The sequence below is a fragment of the Triticum dicoccoides genome, chromosome 6B (genome assembly GCF_002162155.2).
Source record: "Triticum dicoccoides isolate Atlit2015 ecotype Zavitan chromosome 6B, WEW_v2.0, whole genome shotgun sequence".
NCBI lineage: Eukaryota > Viridiplantae > Streptophyta > Magnoliopsida > Poales > Poaceae > Triticum > Triticum dicoccoides.
The window spans coordinates 595,115,324-595,132,191 of record NC_041391.1 but is presented as its reverse complement, the minus strand read 5'-3'; the positions used below and the strand labels follow the sequence as shown (position 1 = coordinate 595,132,191).

Genomic DNA, 16,868 nt, shown 5'->3' with positions numbered 1-16,868 from the left:
AGGGTGCGGGAAGCAGGAAAGGGCGCGCGGAAATGTCCCTCCCGCCAAATCTCGCGCTGAATAGGGGCTCAGCTCGGGTCAGCCTCCCAGCCTGTGAAGATAGAGATTGGGGGAGAAGATTTGTCGCGCCCCGCAAAAATTTTTGCGGGCCGGGGCAGGATGCAGTGTCTGGTCGTGCGGATTTTCCGGCCCCGGACCGCAATTTGGCGGTTATTTTGCGGGCCGGGGCGGAATCTAGGGTCTGGTAGAGTTGCTCTAAAGCGGAAATGAAATGCTGAGTTCAGAACTGTTTAAAATGGAGATGGCGGCTAGATAAGATATATGGCTTGGTCTTACGTTAGTTATCATCAAATCAGTCGCTTTTAATAATTTCATTCATTACCGAGTACTCTATCTTGATTATGGAACAAATGGAATGAATACGCACATCTTTTTAGATATATCATATTAATCGTATTTATATTGTGTGTATATGTGTCACAAGAATTAGTATCCCGATTGAATTGTATTAGTACTCCTGCCTTTTACAAATACTTGTAGTTTTCTTTATTTCACCTTCACCTTTCGTTGACTACTCATGACTTTGACTATCATGTTCGACCATATATGATATAAAAAATTGCAGAATATGTTTGTAAGGTCGATCCAGTGACAATATTTTCACATGGTTTATACATTATACATACTACATTCACGTTGCCTTACAATAGTGGATGGGGAGAATCCCATGAGTCCACAATGGATTACCCAAAATCTTCAAAATTGTAACTAGCGCCAAAAATGACGTGGAAAGTGAGGCATTATAATCATAAACTTGAGAGAAAAATGTGCATCATCGTATCCAGCGACGGGAAGTGCAAAAAAAAGTTGCAGCAGTGTCAATTGAAAGGGGGATGCTTTCAACTTTGAACCAATGTTCATACACAAAGTGACAAACGTTCCAACTAATCAACTAGAAGTCTTCAGCAGAAGGCAAAGATGTGGTGATTTTTGCAGTTCTGGGTTGTAATGTGAAACTGGTTTATTCTCAGACCTGTTGCAATACATTTGGCGAACGAAATCCTAAATAAATTGTCATATTGTGAGTGTTTTGAGTAAAAGAATGATTATTTAAAGCTACTTTGAATTTATGTAGAATCCACATGTTCGAAGTTTTAATGTGCTTTCAATCGCCTTTTATGTGATTCACTTTATTGATTTTCATATATATAGGTTTTCATAATTTCTCATGTAGCAACTCATACTCATAACATAATTTCAGAAAAATGAGAAACCTGGTAACAAATAAATTATATTATATTATAAATATAAAAAGAAAGTAAGGTTCCCATTTCACCCTCTGCTTCGTCCAACCTTTCTATATATTGCCCCCTCTTTCCTATTCCCGCTTGATTTTCCTCTCATCTCTGATTTTTCTCCCAATTAATAATATTCTTTGGTAAGCAATAAATTCTTACCAAATATGTTCCTAACAATAAGATGGCATTTTTCCTTCCAGGATAGGACCTGTGAATTTATTTATCATGATATGTAGGACTATATACATATGAACGCAGACCCTCACAAAGTGGTGACTTCTGCATTTGGGTTCTAATGTGAAATTGGGATACTTTGCGACCTGTTGCAGTGATAAGATAATAGAGCATTTCTATGAGCAAAACACTAAAAAAGATTCCTATTGTCATGTGTGTTTGGAATAAAAGAATGATTCCCTAAAGCCGATTTGATATTATGTATGATCCGTGTGTTTGAAGTTTTGTGTATTTTCAATCACTTTTTCTGTGGTTCGCTTTATTAGTTTTCATACACGTAGGTTTTCTTAAATTCTCATGTAGCAACTCATGCTCATAGCATTTTTTTGTATAAGAAAACTCATAGAATAAATTTAATTTAAAGATGAACAATAATGTTTATCGTGATAAACTAAATGGGCACCGAGCTTGCGTCTTGATAAAATGGCCACCTAGCTGAACTTACTAATATTGGCACACTTATCTTTGTTTTAAAAAATGACACGTCATTGTGCGTAATTTCATAAAACGGCCTAGCTGACGTAGCTCAAATATTAAAACTTTAGTTGTTGTTCATAGTATAGTGACTGCTTTAAAGCGGAACTGAAATGCTAAGTTTAGAACTGTGTAAAATGGAGATGGTGGCTAGATAATAGGGTTTGATCTTCGTTAGTTATCATCAAATCGGACGCTTTTATCTGTTTCACTGTTGAGTGCTCTATCTAAATTATGGAATAAATGAGATGAATATGCACATCTTTTCAGATATATGCTATTAATTGCATTTATATTGTGTGTATGTATGTCACAAGAATTACATCCCGGTTGAATTGTATTCGCGACCTAAAGCGGAAATGAAATGTTGAGTTTAGAACTGTGTAAAACTAAGATGGCGATTAGATAAGATATATGGCTTGATCTTCGTTAGTTATCATCAAATCAGTCGCTTTTAATAATTTCATTCATTACCGAGTACTCTATCTTGATTATGGAACAAATGGAATGAATACACACATCTTTTCAGATATATCATATCAATTGTATTTATATTGTGCGTATATGTGTCACAAGAATTAATATCCCGATTTGAATTGTATTAATACACCCGCCTTGTACCAATACTGGTAGTTTTCATTATTTCACCTTTCGTTGACTACTATGCACGACTTTGACTACCATGTTCGGCCATATATGATAGAAAAAAATTGCAGAATGTGTTTGGAAGGTCGATCCAGCAACATTATTTTCACATGGTTTATATTACATTACACATACTACATCCACGTTGCTTTACCATGGTGGATGGGGAGAATACTAGGAGTCTACAATAGATAACCCGAAATCTTCAAAATTGCAACTAGTGTCGAAACTGTCACAGAAAATGAGGCATTATAATCATAAACTTGCGAGCAAAATGTGCCTCGTCGTAGCCAGTGATGGGAAGGGCAAAAAAAGTTGCAGTGGTGTCAATTGAAAGAGGGGTGCTTTCCCAGTGTTCATACACAAAGTGACAAAGGTTCCAACTAATCAAGTACAAGTCTTCAGCACAAAGCAGAGCAATGTGGTGATTTTTGCAGTTCTAGGTTGTAATGTGAAATTGTTATATTCTCACACCTATTGCAATACATTTGGCAAGCAAAATCCTAAAGAAAATTATCCTACTGTTAGTATTTTGAGTAAAAGAATGATTTTGTAAATTACTTTGATATTATGTAGAATCCACATGTTTAAAGTTTTAATGTGTTTTCAATCACTTTTTCTGTGACTCTTTTTGTTGATTTTCATAGATGTAGGTTTTCTTAATTTCTCATTTAGCAACTCATACTCATAGCATAATTTCAGAAAACGAGAAACCTGGTAATAAATAAATTATAAATATGAACAATGATGCTTATCATGATTAATCTAAATGGGCACCAAAGTTGAACTTGCTAATGTTGGTGCACTTATCTTGTTTTGAAAATTAACCTGATATTGTGCGCAATATCATGAAACAACCTGGTTAACGGCTGTCGTAGCTCAAATATTAAAGATTTAGTTGTTGTCCATAGTATAATGACTACTCTAAAGCAGAACCGAATGCTAAGCGTAGAAGTGTGTAAAACAGAGATGTCAGCTAGATATTAGGTTTTGATCTTCGTTAGTTATCCGGCTGCTTTTACGTGCTTCCCTACCGAGTACTCAACCTTAATTATGCAATAAATACAATTAATGTTCACATTTTTGTCAGATGTATGTTATTAATTGCTTTGTGCATATATGTATCGCAAGAATTAACATCCCGATTGAATCATATTTATATTCCCACCTTTAACAAATATTGGTAGTTTTATTTATTTTACCTTTCGTCAACTACCATGTACTCCCTTCGTCCCAAAATAAGTGTCTCGACTTTATGAGACACTTATTTTGGGACGGAGGAAGTATGACTTTTACTACCATGTTCAACTATATATGATTAAAAGCTGCATAATATGACTGAAGATTGTTAGGTCAATCGACTGATACTATTTTCACATGGCTTGTCTCTATGCCTTACACATACTACGTCCCATGTAGGCCTATGTTGTTGATGGGTTGGGTACCAGAAGCGTACAATAGATAACCTGAAATGACCCCAAAATAGCAGGTCATTTTTTTAAACCAGATCTAGTGTACAAAAGTTCATCAAAAGTGCAAAGCACATCAAACACACTGAAAATTACAGCGAGGCCTCTAGGCCACCGAATGATCATACCGCCAAGAAGGTATAAAAACATGACATTATAATCATAAACCAGAGAGAACAAGTGTCAATTGTAGCCAGTGATGAGACGGATCAAAAATGTGCACTAGTGTCAATTAAAAAGGGGCTGCTTTCAACCTCTAAGCAACGTTCATACACAAAGTGACAAAGGTTCCAACTAATTAATCAACTACGAGTCTTGGGCGGAAAGCAATGTGCTCCTGCTCCGTTTGGTGATGTTTGGTGCCCCTCGCGATCTTTGTCATGAGATGCTATGTTTTGCAACTCAAGTAAAGAAATTCCTGTCCTTCAGTAACACGTAATAATATAAAAAAGAGGTGGAGTGGAATTGAGGCAGAGCGCAGAGATATTACCCGTGCATGCATCTAATCACTGGGCCCATGACGAGTAGGCAATTCCGTGTCACCGTGGCTGTCGTTGCTTAGCATTTTTTGTGTGTTTCTTGCCCTGCACCTGAACTCCCCTTTTCACCTTTTCTCTTGGAAGCTTGCTCATAGTACCCTCGCACGCTGTACACACCACTCACTACGATCCCAATCATCAAATCATTGGTAAATGAGGCTCCCATCATTGCAAGGGTTAGCAGCGCCCCGGAAAAGCCGCTGGTGAACCGTGTGCAAGCTCGTTCTTTCCCGTATTTTTTTTAAATACGCACTCTTTAAAAAAATATAAAAACATTTAGATCACTAAAATAGTGGTCTAAAGGAACTTATATTTTCTTGCAGAGCAGGTAAAAGCCTTTTTTTTTGAACGCAGAGCAGGTAAAAGCTTAAAATCATGCTGATCTGCTTCTTGCCCTCCTGTGCTTTTCCCCATCTCGTTTGGTAGATATATGAAAGAAAAGAGGAACGGATCCCTCACCAATTTACTAAAGTCAAATGATGAAAAGCACTCCTCACGAATCTGCGAGGTCAAATCGTCATGACAAAAGCGTATCCACCAGTCCACAAAGCCGGATGGATCATGGCAAAGGCATTTTATAGTTAATTACCGTCTTGGCAATTTGACATGCATGAGAGACCACTCACCGCCTTTACTTGCCCCTTACGATGAGTATGAGAGTGATCAAATACCCCACTGACGATGACATGAATAGTAAGTTGGGGGGGCCGACCGGGGACATGTACGCTCACATCAAGACGTGACGTCGTGACGTAGAAAAATGAACACCAAGTGCAACTTACACTTTGTTTAGTTTAGATTATATTACATTGGTCGACCGTGAGGAAAAATCCTTCAAGAACAAGGGGGATGTTCAGAGTTGTACTAATTACCGTGAAATTAAGCTGATGAGCCATACAATGAAGCTATGGGAGAAAGTCATTGAGCACCGCTTAAGAAGAATGACAAGCGTGACCAAAAATCAGTTTGGTTTCATGCCTGGGAGGTCGACCATGGAAGCCATTTTCTTGGTACGACAACTTATCGAGAGATATAGGGAGTATAAGAAGGACTTGCATATGGTGTTCATTGACTTGAAGAAGGCCTATGATAAGATACCGCGGAATGTCATGTGGTGGGCCTTGGAGAAACACAAAGTCCCAGTAAAGTACATTACCCTCATCAAGGACATGTACAATAATGTTGTGACAAGTGTTCGAACAAGTGATGTCGACACCGATGACTTCCCGATTAAGATAGGACTGCACCAGGGGTCAGCTTTGAGCCCTTATCTTTTTGCATTGGTGATGGATGAGGTCACAAGGGATATACAAGGAGATATCCCATGGTGTATGCTCTTTGCGGATGATGTGGTGCTAGTTGACGATAGTCGGACGGGGGTAAATAGAAAGTTAGAGTTATGGAGACAAACCTTGGAATCGAAAGAGTTTAGGCTTAGTAGAACTAAAACCGAGTACATGATGTGCGGTTTCAGTACTACTAGCTGTGAGGAGGAGGAGGTTAGCCTTGATGGCCAGGTGGTACCTCGGAAGGACACCTTTCGGTATTTGGGGTCAATGTTGCAGGAGGATGGGGGTATTGATGAAGATGTGAACCATCGAATCAAAGCCGGATGGATGAAGTGGCGCCAAGCTTCTGGCATTCTCTGTGACAAGAGAGTGCCACAAAAGCTAAAAGGCAAGTTCTACAGGACGGCGGTTCGACCCGCAATGTTGTATGGCGCGGAGTGTTGGCCGACTAAAAGGCGACATGTTCAACAGTTAGGTGTGGCGAAGATGCGTATGTTGAGATGGATGTGTGGCCACACGAGGAAGGATCGAGTCCGGAATGATGATATACGAGATAGAGTTGGGGTAGCACCAATTGAGGAGAAGCTTGTCCAACATCGTTTGAGATGGTTTGGGCATATTCAGCGCAGGCCTCCAGAAGCTCCAGTGCATAGCGGACGGCTAAAGCGTGCGGAGAATGTCAAGAGAGGGCGGGGTCGACCGATTTTGACATGGGAGGAGTCCGTTAAAAGAGACCTGAAGGATTGGAGTATCGACAAAGAGCTAGCTATGAACAGGGGTACGTGGAAGCTTGCTATCCATGTGCCAGAGCCATGAGTTGGTTGCGAGATTTTATGGGTTTCACCTCTAGCCTATCTCAACTTGTTTGGGACTAAAGGCTTTGTTGTTGTTTTTTGTTGTTGGTCGACCGTGAGGAAAAATATATCCAAGCGAGCTCCTGGTGCACGGAGACAAAAACGTCTGGCTTCCTGTCATCAACGCACGCTCTTCCTTCATGTTCGCTCTCTCTTCTCTGGCCACCGTGATTAATTAGGACGGACGGACGGACAAGGCTTGGATTTACATGTGCGTTTGTGCATGCATGCATGCCAGCTGGTCGTGTCCCTGGCAGATCGGCAGCGCTTTCTGCTGATTCGTGCGCGTGTGCGTGCCCCCCGCCTCTGCCTGCCCAGAACGGCATATAATAACTACTCCTATATAATAATCACATTTTTTGCGGGAATGGTATAATAATCACTGGTCGATGTGACATAGTACCGGGGTACGTGCCATGCTGCGCGTAGCTGAGGACACGTCGGCATCTTCTTCGGTCGACGCGTATCCGCGTTTCGCAACTCACAACACATTTTTTTCATGCAAAATAAAAAACTCAAGATACATTTTCGATTTGCAAAAATCAAATAAAATCACAATACATTTTTTTACGGGGTGACAGGACATCTTCTTTACGGGGATGAAGACTAGCAAAGCAAAACGTTCCTTGCGGTGCAAGATTTGCGGCGTTTGCTCTGCGCTATCCCGGCCTCGTTCCGTTCATACTCGAAGCCCAGGCCGAGATCTCGTCATCGCGCTCGCTCAATATAGCCCTGTTTGGATCCTGAGTTAGAGTTAGTTTGGGTCTAACCCAAAGGTATCCAAACAGAAAGATTAGTTTGGGTTAGATGCATCTAACCCATCCAAAAAATCTAACCCACCCAAAAGATGTTTATTCGGGTTAGTTCTTCTCCGGAGCACTAAAAAACATATTTTTCTTTCGCTCTCCTCGCAATAGATCCCTCCCCACCTTCTCAAAGCTTTTCGTCCTCTTTCTCTTTCCCTCTCGCAACGTCCGTGAAGGCGCTTCGCCGTATCCACGCTCCATCTAACCCTGTCATCCAAACACCTATTTAGCTAGAGTTAGTTCATGGTTGGAATCTAACTCTAACCTCTAACCCAGTTAGAGTATCCAAACAGGGCCTTAATTTGGCTTCTCCCTCTTGCTAGCCACTACTCCTAGAGAACTGCACTAAAGATTTTAACTCAGCTAGTGGGTAGGGTACTAGTGTGCTACTACTAGCAGTTTAGCACGGTGGCAGAGGAGATCGAGATAGAGTTCATTTATCCCAAGGCAGGCTTGCAAGCCAAGCTTGCTAAAGTCAAGTTCAGCGCACAGCGCCACCGTGTCAGTCCTCCGTGCATTTCGGCCGCGTCTGCATAGCTGCATGCGGCCTGACCGGATGGACGGATCCGCCGTGCTCCCGAAGCCTGCCTTCCTTTGGCTGCTGCTGCTGCCGTGGAGGAGAAGGCGACGCTGCTGCCTATTCTCATTTTTTGTATTGTTGTCCGCGGCATGCAATAGATGCCGCCTACTCCATCGGCGGATCGCACCCACCGCACGCATGCTGCCATTTACGCGGCCGCAAGCACGGGCGCCAAGTGAAGTGATGGATGGGCCATCCATCCGATCCGATCCGGACCGTAGCGGAGCGGGGCAGGGCGCGCACGGGCTCCCGCGCCGTGCGCCGTGGGTCACTCCCCTCCCCTCCTCTCCCCGCGATTAAAAACCAGCACCGCCGGTACGTGACAGCGTCACGTGGCCGGCCGCGCGCGATGCGCCGGCCCCCTCGTGTCGTGCCGGCCGAGTTTCTACAGCAAAAAGGAAGCGCGACGCGACGCCACTCGCGCGCGCGCGTCCAGGCTGCCGCCCATGTCTGGCCCGGCCAGCGCAAGCCGACCACGGCATTGGCATGGCATGGCAGCGGCACGCCGCCAGGGGATGGGGGTGGGAGGACCATCAACAATTCCTCGAACACTGTGCCCATCACGCCGAGGGGGGCTCTCGAAGGCACTGGACCAGGGCACGTTCATTCGTTCGGACCGGCAACTGTTGCACGTGCCGTTTGTTTCGTTCCGCCCGTTCTCTTCTTCTCCTCCCTCGTCAGTCTCGGCGTCACTGCTCACCGTGGAGCCGCGCACAGGTGCTCTACGTGGCATCCGGAAACGCTCCTTCGCGAGCGAGCGTTCCAACGAGCGATCTCGTATCCTCACGCTATCGGAAGCCAAAAAACAGATGGGCCCACCAACATTAATGCATCAGCCCACATGCGCGTGTACATTGCTCGACCTTCCCTACTCTCTCTCTCCCGTGAACTCTTAATCTTCGCCCCCCCTGATTTCAATGGGTGGGGCCTCGATTTACCTTAAATGACATTCCAGACTTGCTAAAAAAAGCAAAGTGCAGCCTGTCGAAAATCGCGCGTTCCAGCGCGCGCGCGCGAGATAGCAGCGCTCCGTCGCATCTTATTCAATGGCGCCACGTCCTTTACACCTACTAAGCCGCTAGGGTGTGTGTCTGCCTCGGCACCATCTGGGAGTGGGAGGGGGTGGCGGTACGTTGGCCCTTAACCCCTCGTCGCCTTCTTCGTTGAGCGCACGCCTATCCTTTTTAAAGGCTCGCGACGGCGGGTCGATGGCTGTCTGTCCGTCCGTCGCGTTTCGTTTTTATAAGAGAAGATTGGTTGGAACGGTGTGAGTACGTACGTTTGCGCCATGTTCGCCTTCTTCAAGCTGGGCGAATTGCTCGCCTTCATGTCACTCATGCGATTTCCACGGTTCTACTCCCTCCGATCCTAAATATTTGTCTTTTTAGAGATTTCAAATAATTATCACATACAGACATATATAGACATATTTTAAAGTGTAGATTTACTCATTTTGCTTCGTATGTAGTCACTTGTTGAAATCTCTAAAAAGACAAATATTTAGAAACGGAGGGAGTACTACGTATGCCATCTATGGTGGCGAAATGGGAGACGCTCGTTCATTGTACCCGGTTCGAACGTAGCTATTCTCGAGCAGCGGCGGTGCTCGGTTCAGTGGTACGGTGTAAAATGTTGGCACAACCACTGGCCGCTCCCGCCCTTTATTATGGCTTTTATTTACCAGATCAGTACTACTGCTTCAACCTTGAGGAAAGTGGGTGCAGTACACGTACCTGATGAGACCAAGCCTTCGCCGCCAGCCAACCAATCCAAGTCTCGTTTCCCAGTCAATGCAGCAGACAAGGCAGTACTACAAAACTGTAAACAGCCGGCCCAACTTGTGAACCAAACGAACCAGTGAGTGGCTATGCTGCCGTACCAGTACCAACCATCCCAATCTTGTGGATCCTCTCACACAGACAAAAAGATACTAGCAGGAGCGAGTGACCTACTAGCTGACCCGGACGACAACGAACCACGCAAAAAACCGTGGCGTATTTTCCTCGCTGGTTGGGCTTACCGGCCTGTCGACATCGGCAGGTCTTATATCGAAATAAAGGCGTGGGAACGGGACGAGCCACCAGCCAAGAAAAGCATGCCGCTCAAGGGAAGCAAGAGACGCAACGTTTTGAGAAATGGCAGCAAATGCAGCACGAGGATGAAAGCCCCTGCTTGATTGAGCCGGAACCGGAAGCCAGCTCCTCTTCCAAGTAACGAAGACGAAGCCAAAATGTCAGTGCCCAAGCAGAAAAGATTGGGAACTAAAACTCAAACAATGTCAGTAGCCGGCAGCCACCTTATGCACCCAGCAGACAAATGTGAAAACGAGGGAGCAGATGGTAACCTATATCATTGATAAATTGTAACTGGTGACGAGGGTGTATTGGACTTTCCGGTGGGGCTGAGGCAAAAATATGAGCTTCTCTTCTCCTCAATAATTTAATTTAATTTTGAAAAAAATGAAACCATGGTTATCAATTAACCACTATCACTTTGATGATGACTCCTGCTGGACACCGCTCCAGCTTATGCTGATGTGACGCCCACTTACCCTCAGCCTTCTTTGGTGAAGCTCTCTCACACCCAGGAGCCTCGGAAGGCCTGGATGCATAAACTCAGGCTTCTGCCGTTGCCGGGCTGGTGTTCAACCAAAAAAAAGTGACCCCAATCGGGGCCACTAGATAGCTGCATCTTGTTCTCCATTAGGTCTTCAGGTCATCAGACATGGCCGACGGTATGCAGTGCGTTGTCAGAATGTCCTCGGTAGCAGCCTTGGCAGTTTTTGTCTCCAGGACAACGATCTGTCAAATCATATAAATTGGTTACTTGATTACATCCCGCATTAACACAGGGACCTTGCTGTCATTGATTTTGCAAGAAAAGAAGAGCTATCATGCCTTGCCATCACTAATTATTTTTGTTATTATTGTTATGTCACGACAATACCACCCCCGCATCATCAATTAGAAGAGACCAAGGGGATTTTAGCACAGAAAAAGTAAGCCACATATATTCTTAAAAGAGGGTATTAGCTCAAGTAAAGCTGCAAAGATACATAAACTCGAAATCAACATCCAGTATGAGGCTACTTGTCAACACTATCTTTCAACTTGCTTGATCTTAGTAGCGTTACTGAGAAACTCTGACTAATCATGACGAACTACTGGTAGAATTTCAGAAAAAACTGACCATTAATCTGCGTTTACCCAGGGACTTAGTTAACATGGGGTGTGACAGATGTTTACAACAGAAAAACCGAAATAAAGAAATCAGGGCTTACCTGGTCATACTCCAAATCAAACTTCAAGAATTCATCCTTGCAATTTTCCACTGTTGTCACTAAGTCCTTCAAATTTTTCACAGGATGACCATTAACGGCAAGCACCTATCAACAAGATGACAATAAAGGGTTTTAGTCACCCCTCACCAAACTAAAGCAGAGAAGTCATAGCCTACATGCAGTGTTAATCATTAGGTTTCAGAATCAACTGTCGAAAAAAAGAGGAACTGTGATGACAACATAGCACTGAGAACACCTATCTGACAATTTTTTCACAGGATGACCATTAACGTCAAGGACCTATCAACAAGATGACAATAAAGGGTTATAAGTCACCCCTCACCAAACTAAAGTAGAGAAGTCAGAGCCTACATGCAGTGTTAATCATTAGGTTTCAGAATCAACTGTCCAAAAAAAAAGAGGAACTGTGATGACAACATAGCACTGAGAACGCCTATCTGACAAATATATTAGACTTCAAGCTTCACTACAGAAATATATATTTAAAGGTAATAACACCGCATCATATATGCATGGGTAAAGAGTAGGAGGCTGGCAGAATTCCAGTGCATCAGTATATATACTTCAGCAGCAAAAAATGCAAAATGTCTGGAGGGAACTGCTAGAATCAACAAAAGTAACACATGCAAATGGATCCAGAACTTTTCTGTTACCTGCGTATTGACAATATCTTCATAACCGATATTGATATCTGCCACAAGCACCTGCAAGGGTTCAATGCATACAGTCACGTTAGGAGATGAAAGAAACTATAGTTCTTTATGGAGCTATAAATGAATACTTCACTCGTATCAGAACAGAGATAACACGGAGAGAACTTATAACCTGTGATACCACCACCAGCTGTTCATCAGGTGATTCCGCCATTGAATGCAAATGCTTGACCAACAACTTGACAGGTGCATCATATTCGTAGTCTTTCCCATACTGAAAAATAAGTAGATCAAGAAGCTTAAGGAAGTATCTTTTTATGTCCATTTAGCATTCTCTTTAAATAGAATTAAGTTCACAGAGATGAAAGCAGTTGCATAAGAGTATAAAAGGTAGAATTAGATAAAAGTTGTGTATGGTGTTTCCTAGGGAGATTTTCTAAGAAGAACAGTTGCACGAAAAATGATAAGCCCTAGTTCTGCTTTATAATATCAAGACCAGAATAGAAATCAAGCAACTTCTTTGCATGGTAACTATCAGAGATTGCACCTATACAGACAGTAGCTGAAACACAGCTTAATTTGTTACAGGTACTCTAATTTTAAATTCTTAATTACATCTAAGAAACGAAATTAGCTGCCTAGAGCACCCCTCACTACTAAGAGCTCTATGCATGTGAATTTCGAATATCAAAGAGGTTATCGTTAGCTGGTGCTACACAATTTGACAACATTAACACCAGAGTAGTATAAGCGCTGAAACATTGCAGGTGAATGATTTTCATCGAAATCCTATTTGATAGTAGTGCACAGGACCTCTATTCGTTACCGACTCCCTTTAAGATCAAGAAAATCAGGATCCAAAGAAATCATATTGAAATTCAAGACACAGACAGCCTAGGAGTACAAGGATTACACTCTTGCTTGTTGATTATATTCAATGCATAGGGAACAGGATGCAAAAAGAAGATAGATACCAACCTCAGAACGGAGATATGGAACAGAGACAGCTGCAAAAACAAAGCCAGCAACAATGTAATATGATGGTGGCCTGCCCTTGACATGAGCTGCAATGAGCCGCTTGTGGGTCGCTAGCTTTATTTTAAATTCATGAACTTTTGAGTTGCGCAGGACTTTGATAAGGGCTTTGTCACCGGTATATTTCTGAGAAACAAGGTAACTAAAGCCGATTCGCTCGCCATGCCTGAAAGGAACTATTGACAAAAAAGGGGGGTAAGTAAATAAAAATAAGTGATCTTGTTTTAAGTGAGAATGTTTGATTTGCTCAGGAATTAAGTTTAATTAAGATGCTACAGAGTAATACAGAGAAAGAAAAATTCGCCAATATAAACCCCGCAAGAATATTTTTAGAACACATGAGAAAATTTGACAACATCCATGTATCTACGAGATTCAAATGGAAACAAAAATCCTCTATCAGGTTGGCCAGCTGCAAACATGCTACATGTATAAAAATCAGAAATTGTAGTGTTAAAAGCTATGTGAATTATGATTTCAGTCAGAACCGTCATTAGACACCAGAGAGAAAGAATTTCTATTAACAAAATAACAAAGACTTAACGAATCCAAGATAAAAGTGGTAGGCATCTAGAGCAATAGAAGACTGTGGAACTGATAATAAGTACTACTAACTAAAGCAATTGGTATCCTACAGGTATAATACCATGTAGAGCAAAATATAGGGCATTGAATTAACAAGTTCCAATACACTAACCTGTACCATCATTGGCAATGTCAACTCCATCAAAGCTGAGAATAATATCTGACGGTTGCAGACATCCAGACTCGGGAGCAGTAGGTTCCACTCTCCTAACACGAACACCCTTTTGATCAGGTTTCATTCCCATTGCTTTCCGGAGATCGGGATTTTCCATTTTCTGCCATTCTATCCCAATTATAGGGAAACCTGAAACAATATCGCAAAAGATAAAAATCAAATCACATAGCAAATGCATAAGATCAAAGAGATAGAAATGGACAACATATATTAAGCATTAGACTGTGGGTTGACATGAAGGCAAATATTAAACAAACTTTTTCTTAATATAGAATTTTCTTCATTTGGATCATACATCAAACAATACGGAAAAGAGACACAACAATCAAAATAATGCATCTACAGTGCAGAATACCGGTTAATGCATTGAACAAACTGAAAGAGAATGACTAGGCAAATAATTGACAGAATGCAGAATCTAATAAGAAGAATAGGGAAAATACTGAATAAAACTCACTATATTGGCTTTACTTCATTAATTAATGTCATCATAACCAACCCAAACGAATACGACTGCACGAGCAATATCAATCATCCGACCACTGGACATGAAATAAGAGGAGAGAAACACTCTTAAGAGACCAAATGGTAACGCAAATTAAACACTTGCAAAGTCATAGGGAACAGTCAGATCATGCCCAGGTAAAAACTATGCCTATAATATCATCCGACAAGTTCGAATAGACCAGCTAAATGGTTCAAAAGAATGTCATAACAAAGTTCAGAGTATTCAAGACTAGCAATATAAAATGAAAACATTGATCATAACAAGATAATCAAATGTATCTTCATACAATTATGGGATATGACTGTTTACCTGTATATGCTCCAGATTTTTCATAGTCTTGAATAAAATGCTTGATAACTGGGGTGGGTATCACATAACCTATATTCTCTACATCTTCATGTTTGAGAGACTGAAAAGCTATACCAACACATATGCCCCTATCATTAAAAGCTGGGCCACCTGAATTTCCTGAATTAATAGCTGCATCTATCTGTCCACAGGAAAAAGGTGCAAATTTAAAAGGTATTAATAATAGGTTACCAAATAAATTATGATTCCTCAAAAGGTTACATTCGAATCTAGCTATCATAGAAGGCAAATGAAGGGAAGAGGAGAAATGGGAAGAAAACATACCTGCAACCCTAAAAGTTCGGTAGAACCATGCACATAGGACAGTATCTCTATCCTAGAGACCACACCACTTGTCACTGATATTGTATCTCCTCCAATTGGATAACCAACAACAGTGACTGCATCCTGAAGTGCTGGCAACGACCCAAACTCAACTGGTGTAACTCCCTCCCAGAATTCATCATCACTGACAGTTAACAGGGCTGGGATGGATAGAATAGTTCAAGTTAGCCCGTATAAGATATGGACAAGAAAATCTGCACCTATCAGGTCTGAGCACTTAAATATGCAATATACTCCCTGAGCTAGAATACTAAAATAAGCACACATAAATTTCTGCTGCACTGACATTTAAAAGTTCAAAGATTTAACATTGTAATATTTCCAAGAGCTGATGCTAAGACAAAACAATAAGGCAAACATAGAAGTTCGTTTTAACTTTTAACAGAACATATGATCAAAGTCACAAGGTATGTACATGCTTCTGCATTTTCAAGTCCAAACGTTCGACTTCCTTGGGAATACCTAAAATTTGAGTTCATAAGAATTTTTTTGGCCACCAATTGTGGTCGCAACTACTGTACGTCAGGTCTCACTCTCACACCATAATTAATACAACTACTCCACAGCAAGAAAGTTCAGACGAGGGACCTACATGCTGAAGTTCTGTGCTGCGATTAAGCTTAAATACAAGAAATACAGGAATAATGTGGTGCTAGAGAAAGGGAGAGCGTGCGCACCAATGTCACACTCGGTGCCTATGGCGAGGACCGTGGCGAGGTACTTGGTGTCGGACCCGCGCTTCTTAAGCTTGACCTGGGTGAAGTGCTCGACAGAGTGGGCGTTGGTGAGGACGCGCCGGCCGCCGATGATGAAGCCGCTGCTGCTGGAGCTGTACTGCCGCTTCCGCTGCCATGGCAGCGAGAAGTTGGGCTCGGTGTGCACGCAGAACACCTTGACGACCGCGTCCATGGACGGCACCACCCTGACGACCTCCTCCCACCCGGCGGGGCCCAGCTCCGCCATCGCCGCGTCCCCTCCGTTCGCCAGGTGCTTCGCGTCCCCGCGCCGGGGCGTGGAGGCGTCCGCGGCAGCCGGGGCCTCGACCTCCACGCGTCGCGGCTTGCGCCCGCGGCGGCCGGCGGCGGCGGGGGCGGGGTTCTCGGCGACCGCGGCGGCGGGGGCATCGGGGGACGGCGAGGGGTGGTCCGCTGCCGCCTTGCTCTTGCGGCCGCGCTTGCGCTTGCCCTTGGAGGCGGAGCCGTCCATGGTGGCGGGCTAGGGTTTCGCGGGGGCGAGCCGAGGAGGACGATGAGGAGGGGGGCGGCTGGCTGGCTCGGTCGGATTATTATGGCTGGCCGTCCGGTTCGACCCCGGGAGCGGGCGGGACGCATACGGCACCCACCGACCAGGCATTCTTTTTTGAGTCCTCAAAAAAGAGGAAAAAATGGTTTTCTCGAGGATCGGACGGCCTGGCGCAACCTGGGCTAGTGGGCTTGTTTTTTTAGGCAATGGGCTAGTGGGCTTGTGAAGTTGGTTCGCACGTATGGGCTTATATGGGCCTACGCAGCCACTTTTGGCCCACTTGCCGAACACGTAGAGATTGCTCACTCTCACTCCATTATTTGGCCCCCTAAAAAAAACTCCATTATTTGGCCACCCCTAAAAAACTCCATTATTCTTTTCTTTGAAAAAACTCCGTATATTGATCAAATAACAATGTTCTTACAATCGTTCATTACATAGTTTGCCATGCAGGGCAAAACTATTACAAATCACACCATCGGACCTGT

The 16,868-nt window shown here is 43.2% G+C and overlaps 1 protein-coding gene across 1 annotated transcript; it reads right to left on the bottom strand.

Moving 5' to 3' along the window:
- Positions 1-10,517: 10,517 nt before the first annotated feature.
- Positions 10,518-16,376, bottom strand: LOC119323235 (protease Do-like 9). Its single transcript, XM_037596833.1, has 9 exons — positions 15,816-16,376; positions 15,079-15,278; positions 14,755-14,935; positions 13,875-14,066; positions 13,121-13,353; positions 12,315-12,416; positions 12,143-12,193; positions 11,469-11,573; positions 10,518-10,989 (listed from the first exon to the last, which is right to left on the bottom strand). Exons 1-9 carry the CDS (start codon positions 16,342-16,344, stop codon positions 10,891-10,893), a joined length of 1,692 nt encoding a protein of 563 aa, XP_037452730.1. The 5' UTR covers positions 16,345-16,376; the 3' UTR covers positions 10,518-10,890.
- Positions 16,377-16,868: the final 492 nt, after the last annotated feature.

Coding starts and splice junctions, on each gene's coding strand:
- LOC119323235 (XM_037596833.1), bottom strand. CDS start 16,344: ATGGACGGCTCCGCCTCCAAGGGCAAGCGCAAGCGCGGCCGCAAGAGC. Junction 14,936..15,078: donor CCGAACTTTTAGGGTTGCAG/GTATGTTTTCTT, acceptor TCCTGTGGACAG/ATAGATGCAGCTATTAATTC. Junction 11,574..12,142: donor AAGATATTGTCAATACGCAG/GTAACAGAAAAG, acceptor TCTTGTTGATAG/GTGCTTGCCGTTAATGGTCA.